At 47.3% G+C, this 20761-nt stretch overlaps 1 protein-coding gene across 2 annotated transcripts in view; it reads left to right on the top strand.

The window, feature by feature from the left end:
• The window catches only part of FKBP1A (FKBP prolyl isomerase 1A), a 69507-nt gene that overhangs the window by 22340 nt on the left and 26406 nt on the right, over positions 1-20761 (top strand). For both annotated transcript variants that reach the window (XM_068261854.1, XM_068261853.1), the window contains exon 2: positions 7917-7964. In XM_068261854.1, coding sequence (XP_068117955.1) covers positions 7917-7964 — 48 coding nt within the window. The remainder of the gene's footprint in view (positions 1-7916; positions 7965-20761) is intronic.

Here is a 20761-nt window from a genome sequence, read left to right on the forward strand (position 1 = left end):
TTCTGTCCATAATTACAAGCCCCTATGTAATAAATTAAAATTAATTTTCCCCCATAAAATATAGATTTAAAAAGCTGAGTCCCTAAGGCAACGATTTCATTTTTTTTTTTAAACTGATTTTTTTTTTACAAGTGTTTTTTTCGGGAGGGGGGGGGGGGGGGGGTGTTGGAAGTGTAATTTTATTAATGATGTGTATATACTTGAAAATGTATGTATTTAGCAGGTGTAATATACTTGTTACAGGAAATGTTCACTTTTTTTACACTTTGTTACATTTCCTGTTTTTGTGAATGGACATAGCTGCTGTTCGCGGTCAGGTCCATTCACTCCAGGCACTGCGATTGGGTAGAGGACCGTTCGGTCTTCTTCCCCAATCACCCAGCACGGGATCCCAGCGGAAACAGCGGCGGTAGCGGTGCGCACACAGCGGTAGCAGCGTCTGGAATGTGCGACGTATTAAAACGTCATGTTGCCGTTAATAGCGGTAAGCATGACATTTTAATACGTTAGGATGTCGGTAAATGGTTAAAGGCAAAACTCACTCACTCGCTGCGCCAGTCCCCGGCCGCCAGCTAGTTTTGTTTTTGCCGACCTCTGGGTTGGCGGGCCGCCACGTGTACATTTGCATGCCTTCCCGCGGGTGCATTTTTATGTGTTAGTGGTGCACCGCGTAAATTTTTACGCATTGCACCACGAATGCGTAAAAATGTATGTTAATGTTCATGCACCAGCGGGAATGCGTGCAAATGTACGCGTGGCGGCCGGCCGACCCAGAGGTCAGCAAAAACCAAACTAGCTGGCAACGGGTGACCGGCGCAGCTGTGAGTGACTACGAGGGCACAGGATGGCTGCATGGGGCTGATAGAAGCCCCAGGTAAGTGAAACTTTTTTTTTTTTTTGCCTGACTATTGCTTTAACCACCTGAGCGGTCTGGACGAGCTGAGCTCGTCCAACACCGCCGGAGGTCGCCGCTCAGGCCCTGCTGGGCCGATTTTAATCAAATAAAAAGCAGCACACGCAGCCGGCACTTTGCCAGCCGCGTGTGCTGCCTGATCGCCGCCGCTCTGCGGCGATTCGCCGCGAGCAGCGGCGAAAGAGGGCCCCCCTAGCCGCCTGAGCCCTGCGCAGCCGGAACAAAAAGTTCCGGCCAGCGCTAAGGGCTGGATCGGAGGCGGCTGACGTCAGGACGTCGGCTGACGTCGATGACGTCACTCCGCTCGTCGCTATGGCGACGATATAAGCAAAACAAGGAAGGCCGCTCATTGCGGCCTTCCTTGTTTATTCTGGGCGCCGGAGGCGATCGGAAGATCGCCTCCGGAGCGCCCTCTAGTGGGCTTTCATGCAGCCAACTTTCAGTTGGCTGCATGAAATAGTTTTTTTTTTTATTTGAAAAAAACCCTCCCGCAGCCACCCTGGCGATTTAATCAGAACGCCAGGGTGGTTAAGCAAAAAAGAAGTTCTAGGTTCAGGTCCACTGACGATTTCTTTAAAACACGTGTGGAACTCCAGGCCTGGAGGGCCAGATCCATGCCAGTGTTTAGGATGGACTGAGAGAGGAATGTGTTCTACCTGATGGACCACGCCTTTCCTGATTCAGACCCATCAATTCATTTAAGCTGTATCAAAAATGTGTGAAGATTTCGGCCCTCGTAGGACCGGTTTGACATTGCCTGCTTTTAAAAGATAAGTAGCAGCATAATCTTTAAAGAAAAACATTGTTACAGCTGATACAAATCCTGCAATGTGTCTACTTCCTGCTTTGATGGAAGCAGACATATTGAGAACATCCTGTGTTTACCAATTAGCTCTCTGCCGTTGCAGGCAGCTGACACAGCTGGTGATTAGGCGCTGATAAGGAAGAAATAGGCAAGTTCAGGTCCATTTTAATCTGCATCATATGGCATATTCAGTATAGATGCTGGGTTGTGGTGTGCTTTTACAGTGGCAGTGAGGCATACTTCCATTGTACTTTATACTCCAGTACATGGTCCACGCGATGCAGTTTTTGGCTGCGTTGCAATCTCATTACAACACAACTTTCAGGCCTGAAACCCACTACAAAAACGCTATCGCTAATCGCTAGCGTTTTTGTATGAGCAGTTTGTAAGCGGTTTCATGAGCGTTTTAGGGATTGATTTTAAAAAGTGTTTCAATTTGCCAGCGGTTGTGTAGAGATTAGCGTTTCAAAGTCTGATTGGTACTTTTTAATTGTTACAGTGTACAGTAACTTTAAACGCTAGCAAAATCGCTCGGTGCAAGTTTTGATGAGCGATTACGCCAGCGATTATATACTTTGCATTGAAGCGCAAACGCTAACTTAGGCCTAGTGCACACCAGAGCGGTTTTGCTGCGGTTTGCGATCCGCTTGCGGGTGCGGATCCGAAGGGTAATGTATTTCAATGGGCTGGTGCACACCAGAGCGGGAGGAGTTTTGCAGAAACGCATACTCCCGGGCTGCTGCAGATTTTGGATTGCGGAGGCATTTCTGCCTCAATGTTAAGTATAGGAAAAATGCAAACAGCTCTGAAAAACGGCACTTCAGAGCGGTTTGCCAGGCATTTTTGTTACAGTAGCTGTTCAGTAGCAGCTTTACTGTAACAATACATGAAATCTACTACACCAAAAACGCTTCACAAAACCACAAAATGCTAGCTGAAACGGTACAGAAAAAGAAGAAAAAGCGTTTTAAAATCTGCTAGCATTTTGCGGATCTGCTAGCGGTTTTTGGTGTGCACCAGGCCAAAATGTTGCTTGTCCTACACTTGCGATTTTGCGAATTGCAATCGCTTCTGTGGAATTTGCACCATCCATTTACATTGGCAGAGCGTTTAGGGAAATCACTAGATATTTATCACGCTCCCTAAACGCTCAAAAAATCGCTCTAGTGGGTTCCAGCCCTCAGGGAATAAAAAAAAAGTAAAACGGGTGTAACTAATCTCCCTCTCTAGTGCATACCGAGATAAACGGCTATCACCTGTGGTAGACTAATCATTCATTCAAGTAAAACCGCTATTCTACCATGGCAAAGGCTCCTGACAACTGTCAGGATAGGTGCACACATAACATAACATGAAAGGCTGCATTTTATGTCATGTGCATATTTCTTTTTTTTTTTTTTTTGTGCGTTTTTGATTTTTTTTTGGTGCGTTTGTGTTGATGTGTTTTTTTTTTTTTTTTTGTCTTTTTTTATTCTCCAGGAAGCAGAAATACATATCAAAACTACCGGTACCTTTTTTTTTTTTTTTTTACAAAAACGCATACCATTGCGTTTTTTTCATCGACTTTAAATATGTGCATTTTTGCATATTAACCACTTGCCGACCGCCCACAGCCCATGGGCGGCGGCAAAGTGGATCCCCTAAGGACCGCAATACGCCTTAAGGCGGTGCGTCCTTTTGCTACGCCGGGGGAGCGATCGCGTCATTGATGACGCGCGCTTCCCCCGGCAACTGGCTCCGCCCACCCGCCGTAACATCCCGCCGGCCATACGGAAGCGCCGGCGGGATGTTAACCCCGCGATCGCCGCTACAAAGTGTATAATACACTTTGTAATGTATACAAAGTGTATTATACAGGCTGCCTCCTGCCCTGGTGGTCCCAGTGTCCGAGGGACCACCAGGGCAGGCTGCAGCCACCCTAGTCTGCACCCAAACACACTGATCTGCCCCCCCCCCCCCGCCCACTGATCGCCCACAGCACCCCTCAGACCCCCCCCTGCCCACCCCCCAGACCCCTGTTTGCACCCAGTCACCCCCCTAATAACCCATCAATCACTCCCTGTCACTGTCAACGCTAATTTTTTTTTTTATCCCCCCCCCCCCCCCCTGCCCCCTCCTGATCACCCCCCCCCCACCCCTCAGATTCTCCCCAGGACCTCCCCCAGACCCCCCCCCTGTGTACTGTATGCATCTATCCCCCCTGATAACCTATCAATCACCCCCTGTCACTGCCACCCAACAATCAGCCCCTAACCTGCCCCTTGCGGGCAATCTGATCACCCACCCACACCAATAGATCGCCCGCAGATCCGACATCAGATCACCTCCCAAATCCATTGTTTACATCTATTCTCTCCTCTAAACACCCACTAATTACCCATCAATCACCCCCTATCACCACCTGTCACTTTTACCTATCAGATCAGACCCTAATCTGCCCCTTGCGGGCACCCAATCACCCGCCAACACGCTCAGATTGCCCTCTGACCCCCCCTTATCAATTCACCAGTGCATTAATTACATCTGTTCTTCCCTGTAATAACCCACTGATCACCTGCCAATCACCTATCACCCATCAATCACCCATCAATCAGCCCCTGTCACTGCCACCCATCAATCAGCCCGTCACTGCCACCCATCAATCACCCCCTGTCACATCAATCCGTCCCTAACCTGCCCCTTGCGGGCAATCTGATCACCCACCCACACCATCCGATCGCCTGCAGACCCGCAGTCAGATCACCTCCCAAGTGCATTGCATCTGTTCTCTCCTCTAAACACCCACTAATTACCCATCAATCACCCCCTGTCACTGCTACCCATCAGATTAGACCCCCATCTGCCCTTAGGGCACCCAATCACCCGCCCACACCCTCAGACCCCAGCCCTGATCACCTCGCCATTGCATTACTTGCATCTATTCCCCCCACTAATCACACCTTGAGACACCCATCAATCACCTCCTGTCACCCCCTAGCACACCTACCCATCAGATCAGGCCCTAATTTGCCCCGTGTGGGCTCCTGATCACTCGGCCAAACCCTCAGACCCCCTTCCGATCACCTCCCCAGTGCATTGAGTGCATCTATTTTCCCCTCTAATCACCCCCTGAGACACCCATCAATCACCTCCTGTCACCCCCCCCTAGCACTCCTATCCATCAGATCAGGCCCAATACAACCTGTCATCTAAAAGGCCACCCTGCTTATGACCGGTTCCACAAAATTCGGCCCCTCATAGACCACCTGTCATCAAAATTTGCAGATGCTTATACCCCTGAACAGTCATTTTGAGACATTTGGTTTCCAGACTACTCACGGTTTTGGGCCCGTAAAATGCCAGGGCGGTATAGGAACCCCACAAGTGACCCCATTTTAGAAAAGACACCCCAAGGTATTCTGTTAGGTGTATGACTAGTTCATAGAAGATTTTATTTTTTGTCAAAAGTTAGCGGAAATTGATTTATATTGGTTTTTTTTCACAAAGTGTCATTTTTCACTAACTTGTGACTAAAAATAAAATCTTCTATGACCTCGCCATACACCTAACGGAATACCTTGGGGTGTCTTCTTTCTAAAATGGGGTCACTTGTGGGGTTCCTATACTGCCCTGGCATTTTAGGGGCCCTAAACCGTGAGGAGTAGTCTAGAAAACAAATGCCTCAAAATGACCTGTGAATAGGACGTTGGGCCCCTTAGCGCACCTAGGCTGCAAAAAAAGTGTCACACATGTGGTATCGCCGTACTCAGGAGAAGTAGTATAATGTGTTTTGGGGTGTATTTTTACACATACCCATGCTGGGTGGGAGAAATCTCTCTGTAAATGGACAATTGTGTGTAAAAAAAATCAAACAATTGTCATGTACAGAGATATTTCTACCACCCAGCATGGGTATGTGTAAAAATACACCACAAAACACATTATACTACTTCTCCTGAGTACGGCGGTACCACATGTGTGGCACTTTTTTACACCCTAAGTGCGCTAAGGGGCCCAAAGTCCAATGAGTACCTTTAGGATTTCACAGGTCATTTTGCGACATTTGGTTTCAAGACTACTCCTCACGGTTTAGGGCCCCTAAAATGCCAGGGCAGTATAGGAACCCCACAAATGACCCCATTCTAGAAAGGAGACACCCAAAGGTATTCCGTTAGGAGTATGGTGAGTTCATAGAAGATTTTTTTTTTTGTCACAAGTTAGCGGAATATGACACTTTGTGAAGAAAAACAATTCAAATCAATTTCCGCCAACTTGTGGCAAAAAATAAAATCTTCTATGAACTCACCATACTCCTAACGGAATACCTTGGGGTGTCTACTTTGTAAAATGGGGTCATTAGTGGGGTTCCTATACTGCCCTGGCATTTTAGGGGCCCTAAACCATGAGGAGTAGTCTTGAAACCAAATGTCGCAAAATGACCTGTGAAATCCTAAAGGTACTCATTGGACTTTGGGCCCTTTAGCGCAGTTAGGGTGCAAAAAAGTGCCACACATGTGGTATCGCCGTACTCAGGAGAAGTAGTATAATGTGTTTTGTGGTGTATTTTTACACATACCCATGCTGGGTGGGAGAAATAACTCTGTAAATGGACAATTGTGTGTAAAAAAAATGAAAACATTGTCATTTACAGAGATATTTCTCCCACCCAGCATGGGTATGTGTAAAAATACACCCCAAAACACATTATAGTACTTCTACTGAGTATGGCAATACCACATGTGTGGCACTTTTTTGCAGCCTAACTGCGCTAAGGGGTCCGAAGGCCAATGAGCACCTTTAGGCTTTACAGGGGTGCTTACAATTTAGCACCCCCCAAAATGTCAGGACAGTAAACACACCCCACAAATGACCCCATTTTGGAAAGTAGACACTTCAAGGTATTCAGAGAGGGGCATGGTGAGTCCGTGGCAGATTTCATTTTTTTTTGTCGCAAGTTAGCAGAAATGGAAACTTTTTTTTTTTTTTTTTTTTTTCACAAAGTGTCATTTTCCACTTACTTGTGACAAAAAATAATATCTTCTATGAACTCACTATGCCTCTCAGTGAATACTTTGGGATGTCTTCTTTCCAAAATGGGGTCATTTGGGGGGTATTTATACTATCCTGGAATTCTAGCCCCTCATGAAACATGACAGGGGGTCAGAAAAGTCATAGATGCTTGAAAATGGGAAAATTCACTTTTTGCACCATAGTTTGTAAACGCTATAACTTTTACCCAAACCAATAAATATACACTGGGTTTTTTTAATCAAAAACATGTTTGTCCACATTTTTCGCGCTGCATGTATACAGAAATTTTACTTTATTTGAAAAATGTCAGCACAGAAAGTTAAAAAAATCATTTTTTTGCCAACATTCATGTCTTTTTTGATGAATATAATAAAAAGTAAAAATCGCAGGAGCAATCAAATAGCACGAAAAGAAAGCTTTATTAGTGACAAGAAAAGGAGCCAAAATTCATTTAGGTGGTAGGTTGTATGAGCGAGCAATAAACCGTGAAAGCTGCAGTGGTCTGAATGGGAAAAAAAGTGCCTGGTCCTTAAGGGGTAGAAAGACTGTGGTCCTCAAGTGGTTAAGCAACAAACCCAGAGTTTTTGAAAACGCGTGTGCATTATTGATATGCGTTTTTTTTTCGGGTCCCATAGACTTCCATTAGCGGCAAACCACAACGCTAGCATTCCTAAATGTGCACTTAGCCTCAAAGTTCACTAAAATTCTGATGGCATTATACAGTATATTTCCAGTGATTATTAGCAAATAGCAATACAAAGGCATTTTTCATCATTTTTTTTTTTTTTTTTTATGTGAAGTATATATGGCATTTACAGAGAAATGTCAGAATAATGAAAAGTAGAAATGGGTGTAGTGTCCGCTGTAACCCGTGGGAACAGCGCCGGGGGGTTGTTACTTGCCCAGGCATCCCACACCGTTACCGCTGTGCACCTGATCGAGCAAGTCGAACTTACATCTTGCAGCATGTGCGATTGACAAATGCGACCAATGTTGGCCCGAAATTCATCACATTGTCGGTCAGGCATGCACTTGGTGGCACCGATTTTTCATTGGATTATGATCAAATTGGCCACCAAGTTGACTGATGTATGGCTACCTTTAAACTACAGGAGATTTGCACAGCACTAATCTGTGTGTTTGGCAATTCTTAACCACTCCTAATCACAATGTTTTGTTTTTCTTTAGGGCGGACTTTCCCAAAGAAGGGTCAGAAAGCCGTTGTCCACTATGTCGGTAAGATCCTTCTTCTCATGTAACTGTCTCTGAAAGTGAGGGAACAATGCAGAATGCAGGAATGCCATGTAGCCAGATCTGCAGCAAAATGCTTTTTATTTGTGTCCATGTGCACGGGTTCGTTTGTTCTGAACCAGAGACCAGTCAGCCCAGGGCATTCGCTGACCATCCTTCACACCCCCATGTATCGTGGTTCTGCATAGCAGCCATGGCCAAGAGCATCCTGGGTCAAACCTGCGCAAAATGGTACACCATGCATTGCTATAGGCCGTAATGTGGATTACGGCTATATCAGTGTTTTGCAATAGCTAGCAGCCGAATTACATCTTTCCCGAGGCCATGGCGGCCTGGAGGGGGAGTAGTAGTTAATGCCACTGGGACGCTTTCAGGAACAGGGTGAGGTGTGTTTTTGTTTTGTTTGTTTTTTGGGGGGTTTTGCCCTGGGCCCAAATTTCCTGACGCCGTGTTTGTATGTATGCACGGCTCATAAAAAATCAAAACAGCACATGCCCAGGGTGCTTCCAGTGACTGCTGTTACACACAGCAGAAGCGAGTAGAGCCTAGGTTCTCAACATGCGGTACGCGTACCCCAGGGGGTACTTCTGATGGTTCCAGGGGGTACTCAGGCTTGATATACTTAACCAAGAATAACAAATTTAGAGATTTAGAAAATTATAATTCTTATTTAAACATCAAATTAGTATTTTAGCTAATTAAAAGCAATAATAAATGCTTGCACATTGTTTAGAACCAATTATCATGTACTACGATTAAATATATATTTGTCAAGGGGTACTTGTGATCATGTTTACTATGCTAGGGGGTACTCGATGAGTACAGGGTTTTAAAAGGGGTACACACTTCTAAAATGTTGAGAAACACTCGGCTCGGGTGGGGACAGCCTCCTTCTCTCCCCTCCATCATGATTAATTTGAGGCTAGAGTCACACTTGGCAAAAATTACAGGCGTTTTCTGCAATGCGAAAATGCACATAATGCTTCTCAATAGGCAGTCGCAGTGCACTGGGAGCACCGTGCAGTTTCCCACAGCGGGAACAAAAAAGCCGACACTAATGCTTTTTATGGCACAGCACATGTGATTCCCATTGGTTGACAGTCGGCTGCCAAGAATGCTGATCCAGCCGCAGGAAACTGCTGCCATTTTTCCGCAGCCTCCAATGTGACCCTACCCTAAAAAAAAAAAAAAAAAAAAAAAAAAAGACCCTTCCAAAGCAAATAGTTCTATTTTATTTTCCCGATTGGTTCAACCGATCGCTTGCAGTCTTGACCCAGGCATCGGATCCCCACCCCCGCTGGGAAACCTGCATCTTATTAGGTTTGTATGCGGCTTCACTCTTGGGACATGTGTCCTGCTTGTTTGGCTGCAGTTCTTTGTAATACAGATAAGCTTCCAGAGATCTTTATAAGGAGGTTTCTGACTCCTAAAGTGAGTATTGGTGCTTGTTATAAACACAAATAATAAAACAGTTGTTAGTGCTTTGACCCTTTAAGCTTTTATCTGAAACTGATATTTAAGTAGTAAAAGGCGTATTGCCAACCCATATATTGTAAAGTGACCGTAATCTACTTGGTTCTTGTTGCGGTTCTCGTTAATTCCCTCCATTGTTCTGGCAGCTGATCCCTGGAGTTGTCATGTGAACAGTCCATGTGTTCACCCCAGAGGTCGCTGACCCCATTGTCAGCTCTGGAGGGGGCAGTCTGTCTATCACGTAAGCTGTGACATAAATAATACGTTCATTCCAAGCAGTTTCTCTCTAAAGCCAAATATAGATGCTAGTTTTTCAAACTTAAAGTGAACCTGAAGTGAGCGGTATTTGGAGGTTGTCATATTTATTTCCTTTTAAAGTGGATCCGAGATAAACTTTTACACATTGCATAATTGTGTTCCTTTCAAATAGTTTATAGGGCATTCCTCAAGCCAAATATTTTATTTCTCAAATTCCCTATAAACTAAACCAGCTTCGCCCACAGCTTTTCACAGTGCCTTGGCACTGCTGCAATGGCTTATGGGAGCTCAGTCTGGACAGGAGGAGGAGGTTACTAGCCATTGATTTCAGAGGCAGAGGGGAGGAGGAGGAGAGGGGACTGAATTTACACACAGGGAAGCTGATAGCATCTCCAGCCCTCAGCCTGTGACAAACCGAACATGACTGCCCTCATTGTCTCACAGGAATAAATAATCATAAACTTTTGAAGCTGTTTTTTGCAGCTAGATATGCAACTTTAGTTAAGATATAGACAAGTTACTTGTTATAGTTTTTCATCTCGGATCCGCTTTAAGCAATACCAGTTGCCTGGCTGCCCTGCTGATCCTCTGCCTCTAATACATTTAGCCATAGCCCCTGAACTAGCAGGTCAGATTTTTCTGACTAAAGTCTGACTGGATTAGCCACATGCTTATTTCTGGTGTGTGATTCAGACACTACTGCAGCCAACGGGATCAACAAGACCGCCATGCAACTGGTAATGTTTAAAAGAAAATAAATATGGCTGCTTCCATATCACTCTCGCTTCAGGTATCCTTTAGGCCCCATTCACACGAGAGCGTTTTGCCGCGATTTCGGCAAAACACCAACACTAGTGCTTTTTAAAAGCGCTACAGTAATGAAACCCAATGGGCCCGTTCTTGGGGGATTTGCGCAAATCGCCCAAAAATGTTCAGGCGATTTCCTGGCAATCGCGTTTCAGTGCTATAGAAGTGCTAAACACGGTCGCGGCAAAATAGCACACTGTTCATGGATTTTTCTGCATGAAATCGCGGAAAAATCACTCCTGCGAAACGCCGGAAAAAAATCTCTGGTTTCTAGGTGTGAATGAGGCCTCTACGCTTATTTCCTAGGGTTAGAGACAGACTTCCTTCTAGTTACACGAGATGGGGAAACTCAAAATGCATGTAGCAGTACAAGTTGTATGTCTTAAAGTAAACCTGAGGGGAGAGGGATGTGGAGAATGCCATATTTCCATTTAAGCAATACTAGTTGCCTGGCTATCCTGCTGATCCTCTGCCTCTAATACTTTGTCGTAGCTTCTGAACAAGCATGCAGCAGATAACGTATATGTGCATTACTAATGATTAGCTCTAAAATTGCAGTTACAATGCAAAACTGTAATGTAAAACTTCAGATTATCGTGACCATTATTTTGCACTCACTTAAGGACCGGGCTGTTTCTGCAGTATCTGTGCTGCGTAGGCTCTCCAGCCTGCAGCACAGATCGTGATTACAGCAGGGCGATCAGTAGGCCTGAACGATTTTAGGAAAAGATTGAATTGAACGATTTCTGTTAGAAATTGCGATTTCGATTCGATTCACGATTTTTCTTAAAAACTACCGGTAGTCCTCCTCCTGCCGTGCACTGTCCTGAGCCCGGCCACAAGGATCAGTTTGTGTGAACAATAGAGTCCTTCCATAGCTCAGCACTCCGCAGGACAGGCTTTGGCAAGGTATAACACACACACTCACTGTGGTTCCACTCCTGCCAGGCTTGATAACTGGCCAAAGCCTGTTGTGCGGAGTGCAGAGCTGTGAAAGGACACTACTGTTCACACAAACTGATCCTTGTGGCCGGGCTCAGGACAGTGCACAGCAAGAGGACTAGATTTGAAGAGAAATCGTGAATACATATAAAATCGCATCACACAGTCCAGCTCACAGTCACCTCAGCTCAAATTTGCCCACTGCCCGGCACACATCATCCTGTACACATACAGAATGGATGAGGCACACACAGGGTGTCAGCGTGATGTGCAGAGTTGCACTGATGTAGAGTGGCAAAGGAGGTGGAGCAGTGGTAAATCTTAGCCTGGTGGATGGCTGGTAGTCAAATAAATTTTATATGTATGTATGTATAAATAATTGTCGTGCACTACCTGGCCAAAATCTTTAGTGCATGTCCTGTCGCCTGCCCAGCTGATGACACGCTAGGCGGAGGGAAACAGAGTGAGAGCCTGTGAGCGGAGTCTGCCGCCCACCCAGCTGATGATGTACTAGGCTGGGCGGAGTGAGTGAGAGTGAGTGAGAGCCGTGGCGGCCACCCGCCCAGCTGATGACTCGCTAGTCGCTAGGCAAGGCGGAGGGAAAGAGGCAGTACCTGTGGGCGGAGTCCACCGCCCGCCCAGCTGATGATGTGCTAGGCTGGGCGGAGCGAGAGTAAGGGAGTGCCTGCTGCAGCCGCCCGTCCACCGATGATGAATATGCAAGGCGGAGGGAGAACACACTGATGATGTAGGGGGTAGAGGCGGCCACTAGGAAGGAGCTGGTGAGAGCTACTAAGCTGCCGCTGCACAGCGGCAAGCGGGAGATGGACTGCCGGGCTGAACTAGTACACTTGCCAGGAAAATCGTGAAAATTGTCACCTTCACGATCACGGAATCGTTGTTTCCGTGATCGCGATTTCGATCAAAAAACGATAAATCGTTCAGGCCTAGCGATCAGTCCCCCCCCTTTTTTTTTCCCCAGTAGGGGGATGAACTGCTGGAGGGGGGGGGGGTGGGGGGTCTGACCGCCGCCACTCCGTGTGGCCGAGTGGGGGGGGGGCTCATGAAAGCCCCCCTCCGCAGCGATTTGCGCCCTCTCTGCCCTTACCTCCCTCTCTTCCCCTACTATGGGCTGCGCAGGACGGATATCCACACTTAGCCCTTCCTCACACAAGAGGCCACCAAGATGCTTGTACATGCCTTAATCATCTCCCGCCTAGACTACTGCAACACCAGCTCTGTGGGCTACCACAAAAAAGGCTAGCAACTCTCCAATCCCTTCTAAATTCAGCGGCCCGCCTCATTCACCTCTCCACACGCTCTTCCAATGCAGCCCCACTGTGCCATTCACTCCACTGGTTACCCATTACTCAGAGGATCCAGTTCAAACTCCTGACTCTAACATACAAAGCCCTCCATAAGTTGTTCCCTCCATACATCTCCTCACTAATCTCAAGATATTGTCCCTCCCGCAACCTTCGCTCCTCCCAAGAAATTCTCCTGGCCTCTAAGCTGATCACTTCCTCTCAATGCTCGCATCCAAGACTTTACACGAGCATCATCTCTTATCTGGAACTCTCTTCCACAGCCTGTACGTCATGCTCCAAACCTGGGCATCTTCAAACGCACTCTTAAAACACGCCTTTTCAGACAAGCTTATAACATTCTATAGCCCTTATTTACTTATTTGACACAATGTAATCAGAGGCAAAGGGTCACTGCCTCATCCATCCACCACCCCCTTACCTAGTGTGTCCCCAACTACCCATTAGATTGTAAGCTCGCAAGGGTAGAGTCATCCCCCTAATGTTTACTGTTTTTGTCACAATATTTGTGCTGCTTGGAACTCTGTTTTACAATTTGTTAGTATATCGATGTTCCCCTTGTCGTCTTATTGTGCTTTGTAAAGCGCTGCGGAATATGTTGGCGCTACATAAATAAAAAATAATAATAATAATAATATTCATGCCCTCCGTAAAGTGGCATGGAAAGGCTGTTTCCATGCAAAACCACAAACGACCAGCCGCCGCCTATCGGCGTTAAGTGGTTAAAGCCCCATCTACACCATACGATTTTTTTTTTCTTGTTCGATTCATTGATTCGATTCAATCCGACATGTCTGATTGGGATTCAATACAATTTGCCGTTGTTTTGCAATGGCAAATTGAACCAAATTGAATCCCGATCAGACATGTCTGATTGTATCAATCAGTGAATTGAATCGAAGCTGACAAAAAATTGTATGGTGTAGATGGGGCTTAGGGCCCGTTTCCACTATAGCGAATCCGCATGCGGGCACTGCACGCGGATTCGCATAGGTAATGTAAGTGGATGGGGCTGTTTCCACTTGCGCGGCTGCGGCAGCGTTTTTTGGTGCGGCAGAAATCTGCACGGCAGGGCCGTCAGATTTCGCCTGCAGAAGGAATGTGCGCGAATCGCCGCTAATGTAACTAATAGGGAAATCGCATGCGGGGTGACCATGCGTTTTTTGACGCGAAATCGCATGCGATTTCGCATAGGTATTAATGTTATTTCACTCAGGCAGTGACATGGTTAAAATCGCATACAGCCTTACCTATGCGGAATCGCACCCGCATGCGATTTTGTCCGCGGTGGAATGCAGGCGATTCCGCACCGCACTAGTGGAAACGAGCCCTTAAGGACAACTGAAGGGAGAGGGATATGGAGGCTGCCATATTTTTCCTTTTAAGCATCACCAGTTGCCTGGCTGTTTTGCTGATCCTCTGCCTCTAATTTAGCTATAGCCCCTGAACAAGCATGCAGCAGATCAGGTGTTTCTGACATTAATGTCAGATCTGACCAGATTAGCTGCATGCTTATTTCTGGTGTTATTCAGACACTACTGCAGCCAAACAGGCCAACAGGGCTGCCAGGCAACTGATATTATTTAAACAGAAATAAATATGGCAGCCTCCATGTCACTTAACTCGGGTTCACTTTAAGCATGGGGGGGGGGTGTCATTAAGGGACCTCTTGACACCTGGCAGGGATTAGTACACAATCCCTTGGGCTACAGAGTAGAGCTGATGTTGTACAGAGCGCACTAAGGATCTTTAATAGATGATGTGTACAGGTGCTGGCCTGACTCTTTCAATTAGGCCATGATTTAGGATTCAAAATTCTCTTCAAATCATCTATACAGTACACACTAGATTTTTCACCCAAGGTAGCCAGGTATAGGTGTCCCATGTATAGGAAGGCAGGTATAGTTGCCCCCAGCATAGGTAAGCCAAGCAGGTGCTCCCAGTATAGGTAAGCCAGGCAAATGCTCCCAGTATAGGTAAGCCAGGCAGGTGCTCCCAGTATAGGTAAGCCAGGCAGGTGCTCCCAGTATAGGTAAGCCAGGCAGGTGCTCCCAGTATAGGTAAGCCAGGCAGGTGCTCCCAGTATAGGTAAGCCAGGCAGGTGCTCCCAGTATAGGTAAGCCAGGCAGGTGCTCCCAGCATAGGTAAGCCAGGCAGGTGCTCCCAGCATAGGTAAGCCAGGCAGGTGCTCCCAGCATAGGTAAGCCAGGCAGGTGCTCCCAGTATAGGTAAGCCAGGCAGGTGCTCCCAGTATAGGTAAGCCAGGCAGGTGCTCCCAGTATAGGTAAGCCAGGCAGGTGCTCCCAGTATAGGTAAGCCAGGCAGGTGCTCCCAGGATAGGAAAGCCAAGCAGGTGCTCCCAGTATAGGTAAGCCAGGCAGGTGCTCCCAGTATAGGTAAGCCAGGCAGGTGCTCCCAGTATAGGCAAGCCAGGCAGGTGCTCCCAGTATAGGCAAGCCAGGCAGGTGCTCCCAGTATATAGGCAAGCCAGGCAGGTGCTCCCAGTATATAGGCAAGCCAGGCAGGTGCTCCCAGTATATAGGCAAGCCAGGTAGGTGCTCCCAGTATATAGGCAAGCCAGGTAGGTGCTCCCAGTATATAGGCAAGCCAGGTAGGTGCTCCCAGTATATAGGCAAGCCAGGTAGGTGCTCCCAGTATACAGTGGAGGAAATAATTATTTGACCCCTCACTGATTTTGTAAGTTTGTCCAATGACAAAGAAATGAAAAGTCTCAGAACAGTATCATTTCAATGGTAGGTTTATTTTAACAGTGGCAGATAGCACATCAAAAGGAAAATCGAAAAAATAACCTTAAATAAAAGATAGCAACTGATTTGCATTTCATTGAGTGAAATAAGTTTTTGAACCCCTACCAACCATTCAGAGTTCTGGCTCCCACAGAGTCACTTCTACACTTCTACTCAATTAGTCACCCTCATTAAGGACACCTGTCTTAACTAGTCACCTGTATAAAAGACACCTGTCCACAGAATCAATCAATCAAGCAGACTCCAAGCTCTCCAACATGGGAAAGACCAAAGATCTGTCCAAGGATGTCAGAGACAAAATTGTAGACCTGCACAAGGCTGGAATGGGCTACAAAACCATTAGCAAGAAGCTGGGAGAGAAGGTGACAACTGTTGGTGCGATTGTTCGAAAATGGAAGGAGCACAAAATGACCATCAATCGACCTCGCTCTGGGGCTCCACGCAAGATCTCACCTCGTGGGGTGTCAATGGTTCTGAGAAAGGTGAAAAAGCATCCTAGAACTACACGGGAGGAGTTAGTGAATGACCTCAAATTAGCAGGGACCACAGTCACCAAGAAAACCATTGGAAACACATTACACCGCAATGGATTAAAATCCTGCAGGGCTCGCAAGGTCCCCCTGCTCAAGAAGGCACATGTGCAGGCCCGTCTGAAGTTTGCCAATGAACACCTGAATGATTCTGTGAGTGACTGGGAGAAGGTGCTGTGGTCTGATGAGACCAAAATAGAGCTCTTTGGCATTAACTCAACTCGCTGTGTTTGGAGGAAGAAAAATGCTGCCTATGACCCCCAAAACACCGTCCCCACCGTCAAGCATGGGGGTGGAAACATTTTGCTTTGGGGGTGTTTTTCTGCTAAGGGCACAGGACAACTTAATCGCATTAACGGGAAAATGGACGGAGCCATGTATCGTGAAATCCTGAACGACAACCTCCTTCCCTCTGCCAGGAATCTGAAAATGGGTCGTGGATGGGTGTTCCAGCACGACAATGACCCAAAACATAGAGCAAAGGCAACAAAGGAGTGGCTCAAGAAGAAGCACATTAAGGTCATGGAGTGGCCTAGTCAGTCTCCGGACCTTAATCCAATAGAAAACCTATGGAGGGAGCTCAAGCTCAGAGTTGCACAGAGACAGCCTCGAAACCTTAGGGATTTAGAGATGATCTGCAAAGAGGAGTGGACCAACATTCCTCCTAAAATGTGTGCAAACTTGGTCATCAATTACAAGAAACGTTTGACCTCTGTGCTTGCAAACAAGGGTTTTTCCACTAAGTATTAAGTCTTTTATTGTTAGAGGGTTCAAAAACTTATTTCACTCAATGAAATGCAAATCAGTTGCTATCTTTTATTTAAGGTTATTTTTTCGATTTTCCTTTTGATGTGCTATCTGCCACTGTTAAAATAAACCTACCATTGAAATGATACTGTTCTGAGACTTTTCATTTCTTTGTCATTGGACAAACTTACAAAATCAGTGAGGGATCAAATAATAATTTCCTCCACTGTATAGGCAAGCCAGGTAGGTGCTCCCAGTATATAGGCAAGCCAGGTAGGTGCTCCCAGTATATAGGCAAGCCAGGTAGGTGCTCCCAGTATATAGGCAAGCCAGGTAGGTGCTCCCAGTATATAGGCAAGCCAGCCAGGTGCTCCCAGTATATAGGCAAGCCAGCCAGGTGCTCCCAGTATATAGGCAAGCCAGCCAGGTGCTCCCAGTATATAGGCAAGCCAGCCAGGTGCTCCCAGTATATAGGCAAGCCAGCCAGGTGCTCCCAGTATATAGGCAAGCCAGCCAGGTGCTCCCAGTATATAGGCAAGCCAGCCAGGTGCTCCCAGTATATAGGCAAGCCAGCCAGGTGCTCCCAGTATATAGGCAAGCCAGCCAGGTGCTCCCAGTATATAGGCAAGCCAGCCAGGTGCTCCCAGTATATAGGCAAGCCAGCCAGGTGCTCCCAGTATATAGGCAAGCCAGCCAGGTGCTCCCAGTATATAGGCAAGCCAGCCAGGTGCTCCCAGTATATAGGCAAGCCAGCCAGGTGCTCCCAGTATATAGGCAAGCCAGCCAGGTGCTCCCAGTATATAGGCAAGCCAGCCAGGTGCTCCCAGTATATAGGCAAGCCAGCCAGGTGCTCCCAGTATATAGGCAAGCCAGCCAGGTGCTCCCAGTATATAGGCAAGCCAGCCAGGTGCTCCCGGGTATATAGGCAAGCCAGGCAGGTGCTCCCGGGTATATAGGCAAGCCAGGCAGGTGCTCCCGAGTATATAGGCAAGCCAGGCAGGTGCTCCCGAGTATATAGGCAAGCCAGGCAGGTGCTCCCGAGTATATAGGCAAGCCAGGCAGGTGCTCCCGAGTATATAGGCAAGCCAGGCAGGTGCTCCCGAGTATATAGGCAAGCCAGGCAGGTGCTCCCGAGTATATAGGCAAGCCAGGCAGGTGCTCCCGAGTATGTAGGCAAGCCAGGCAGGTGCGCCCAGTATGTAGGCAAGCCAGGCAGGTGCTCCCCCGTATATAGGCAAGCCAGGCAGGTGCTCCCCCGTATATAGGCAAGCCAGGCAGGTGCTCCCCCGTATATAGGCAAGCCAGGCAGGTGCTCCCCCGTATATAGGCAAGCCAGGCAGGTGCTCCCCCGTATATAGGCAAGCCAGGCAGGTGCTCCCAGTATATAGGCAAGCCAGGCAGGTGCTCCCCGTATATAGGCAAGCCAGGCAGGTGCTCCCAGTATATAGGCAAGCCAGGCAAGTGCTCCCATTGTATAGGCAAGCCAGGCAGGTGCTCCCATTGTATAGGCAAGCCAGGCAGGTGCTCCCAGTATATAGGCAAGCCAGACAGGTGCTCCCAGTATAGGCAAGCCAGGTAGGTGCTCCCAGTATAGGTAAGGAGCCCCCAGTATAGCCAGCCTATTTTAGCGCCCGCCCACGGCTTGTGTAACTGTTGTGCGGATGGTGGTAGGGTGAGTCAGCAGGGGAGGGAGGCAGGGATACATACATTACCTATTTTACTGGTGGATGGCAGCGGCACTCTCCCCAACGTGAGACCATTGCACTCCACCAGGCAGGAAGGGAATCGTGTAAACCAGAATGCCGGCGAAATAGGTAACGTGTATATATTCCTACCTGCTGAGCTGCCGACTCACCCCACCACCATCCACACAAGCCACGGGCGGCAGGGCCCTCGCAATCAAATGCAGCTTTGACGATCTCGATCGTTGAGGCCAAAATCACGATTTCGGGTTAAAATTATAAATCATTCAGCCCTACTCCCAATTATGGCCCCATGGCATATTATCTGCTTCCACAAAGTTTAGACCAGCATGTGTACGTAGCTTTATATCTGACTGCCCTGATTCTCCAGCTCATCTCCCCCTCTTCAGTGGACGGCATAATATTGCCATGTCTGTTCAGTCATCTTTAAAGCTAAGTACACACTGACCAACCTGATTATCATCTGACTTTAGTCTGTTGGATGATAATCAGGCATGTGTACGCATGCAAACAACTTGATGAGCAACTGATAACAGGCGGTTTGCCCGATCCAACTGTCTTATCTATGTTGGTCTGATATCATGTAGTTGGTGTGTGCGTACAAGTTATTTGAAAGACTTGTACTTGTTTTGAATGTGTAGTCTGTCCCTCTTGCGTGTGCAGTATGTTAAGCTGGTTGTTTAGCCGTCTAGGCATGTGGACATACAGGTCGTGTGGTTCATCCGGTTGTGTGTTTGTCGTGTGCATGTTGGATGTGTGTACGAGCCTTTATCACAGATTGTCTCAAGACCTACTGGACTTCAGTGAAGGCTAGATGAAGTAGCCCCAGAGCCTAAGGCCATAGGGGTGAAGGCCGATACTTTATATTAAAAATAACTAAAATCTTTTCATTACACAAAGGATTTTAAAGGATAACTGAAGTGAGAGGTATATGAAGGCTGACATTTTTATTTCCTTTTAAGCAATACCAGTTGCCTGGCAGCCCTGCTGACCCTTTACCTCCAATACTTTTATCCATAGACCCTGAACAAGCATGCATCAAATCAGGTGTTTCTGACATTGTAAGATCTGACAAGATTAGCTGCATGCTTGTTTCTGGTGTTATTCAGACACTACTGCGGCCAAATAGAACAGCAGGACTGCCAGGTAACTGGTATTGTTTAAAAGGAAATACGGCAGCCTCCATATTCTTATCACTTCAGTTGTCCTTTAAGGGAACCTTAACTGAGAGGGATATGGATGTTTGTTTTTAAACAATACCAGTTGCTTGGCACTCCTGCTGATCTCTTTTGCTGCAGTAGTGGCTGAATCCCAGACCTGAAACCAGCATGCAGCTAATCCTGTCTGACTTCAGTCAGAGCACCTGATCTGCATGCTTGTTCAGGGGCTGTGGCTGAAAGTATAAGAGACACCGGATCAGCAGGAGAGTCAGGCAACTGGTATTATTTTTAAAGGAAAAATCCACATCCTTCTCAGTTTAGGTTCCCTTTAAACATTAGTACTGTGAATGGTGGTGTCTCCAGCAGATTCTAATTGTGCATCAGCTTTATCATTCGTGTTGGTGCAGGTCCATGATGTATAGGTCACTCCTCATACTGACATTCACTGTCAGACTTAAGGTGGCCATACACTGGTCGATGTGCCATTAGATCGACCAGCTGACAGATCCCTATCTGATCGAATCTGATCAGAGAGGGATCGTATGGCTGCCTTTACTGCAAACAGATTGTGAATCGATTTCAGCCTGAAACCGATTCACCATCTGCTGAGCTGCTCCTGCCGCCTGTCCCCCCCCCCCCCCCCCCCGTATACATTACCTGATGCTGGCTCCCGGGCATCTTCTCGCATTGCACGGCTCTGTTCCGGCTCCATTACGGCGCTTCCTGTGTTACTCCGTGACCAGGAAGTTCAAATAGAGCGCCCTCTATTTGAACTTCCTGGTCACTGCAGTGACACAGGAAGCGCCGGGATGGATAGAGCCGGAACAGAGCCGTGCAGCGCGGAGAAGACGCCCGGGAGCCAGCCTCAGGTAATGTATATTTAATCGGATCGGCCGCCGCTAGCGACGCGCACTTTACCCGCGGGCGATCGAGGGTAATTTCCCGCACGGCGCGATCGACGGACCGATCCGATTTCGGGAGGAAATCGGATCGGCGGCTGCGTTTACCGCGAACGATTGGCAGCAGATTCGATCCCAGGATCAAATCTGCTGTCGAAACGGCCGGGAAT

Source organism: Hyperolius riggenbachi, chromosome 12 (assembly GCF_040937935.1).
Source record: "Hyperolius riggenbachi isolate aHypRig1 chromosome 12, aHypRig1.pri, whole genome shotgun sequence".
Taxonomy (NCBI): domain Eukaryota; kingdom Metazoa; phylum Chordata; class Amphibia; order Anura; family Hyperoliidae; genus Hyperolius; species Hyperolius riggenbachi.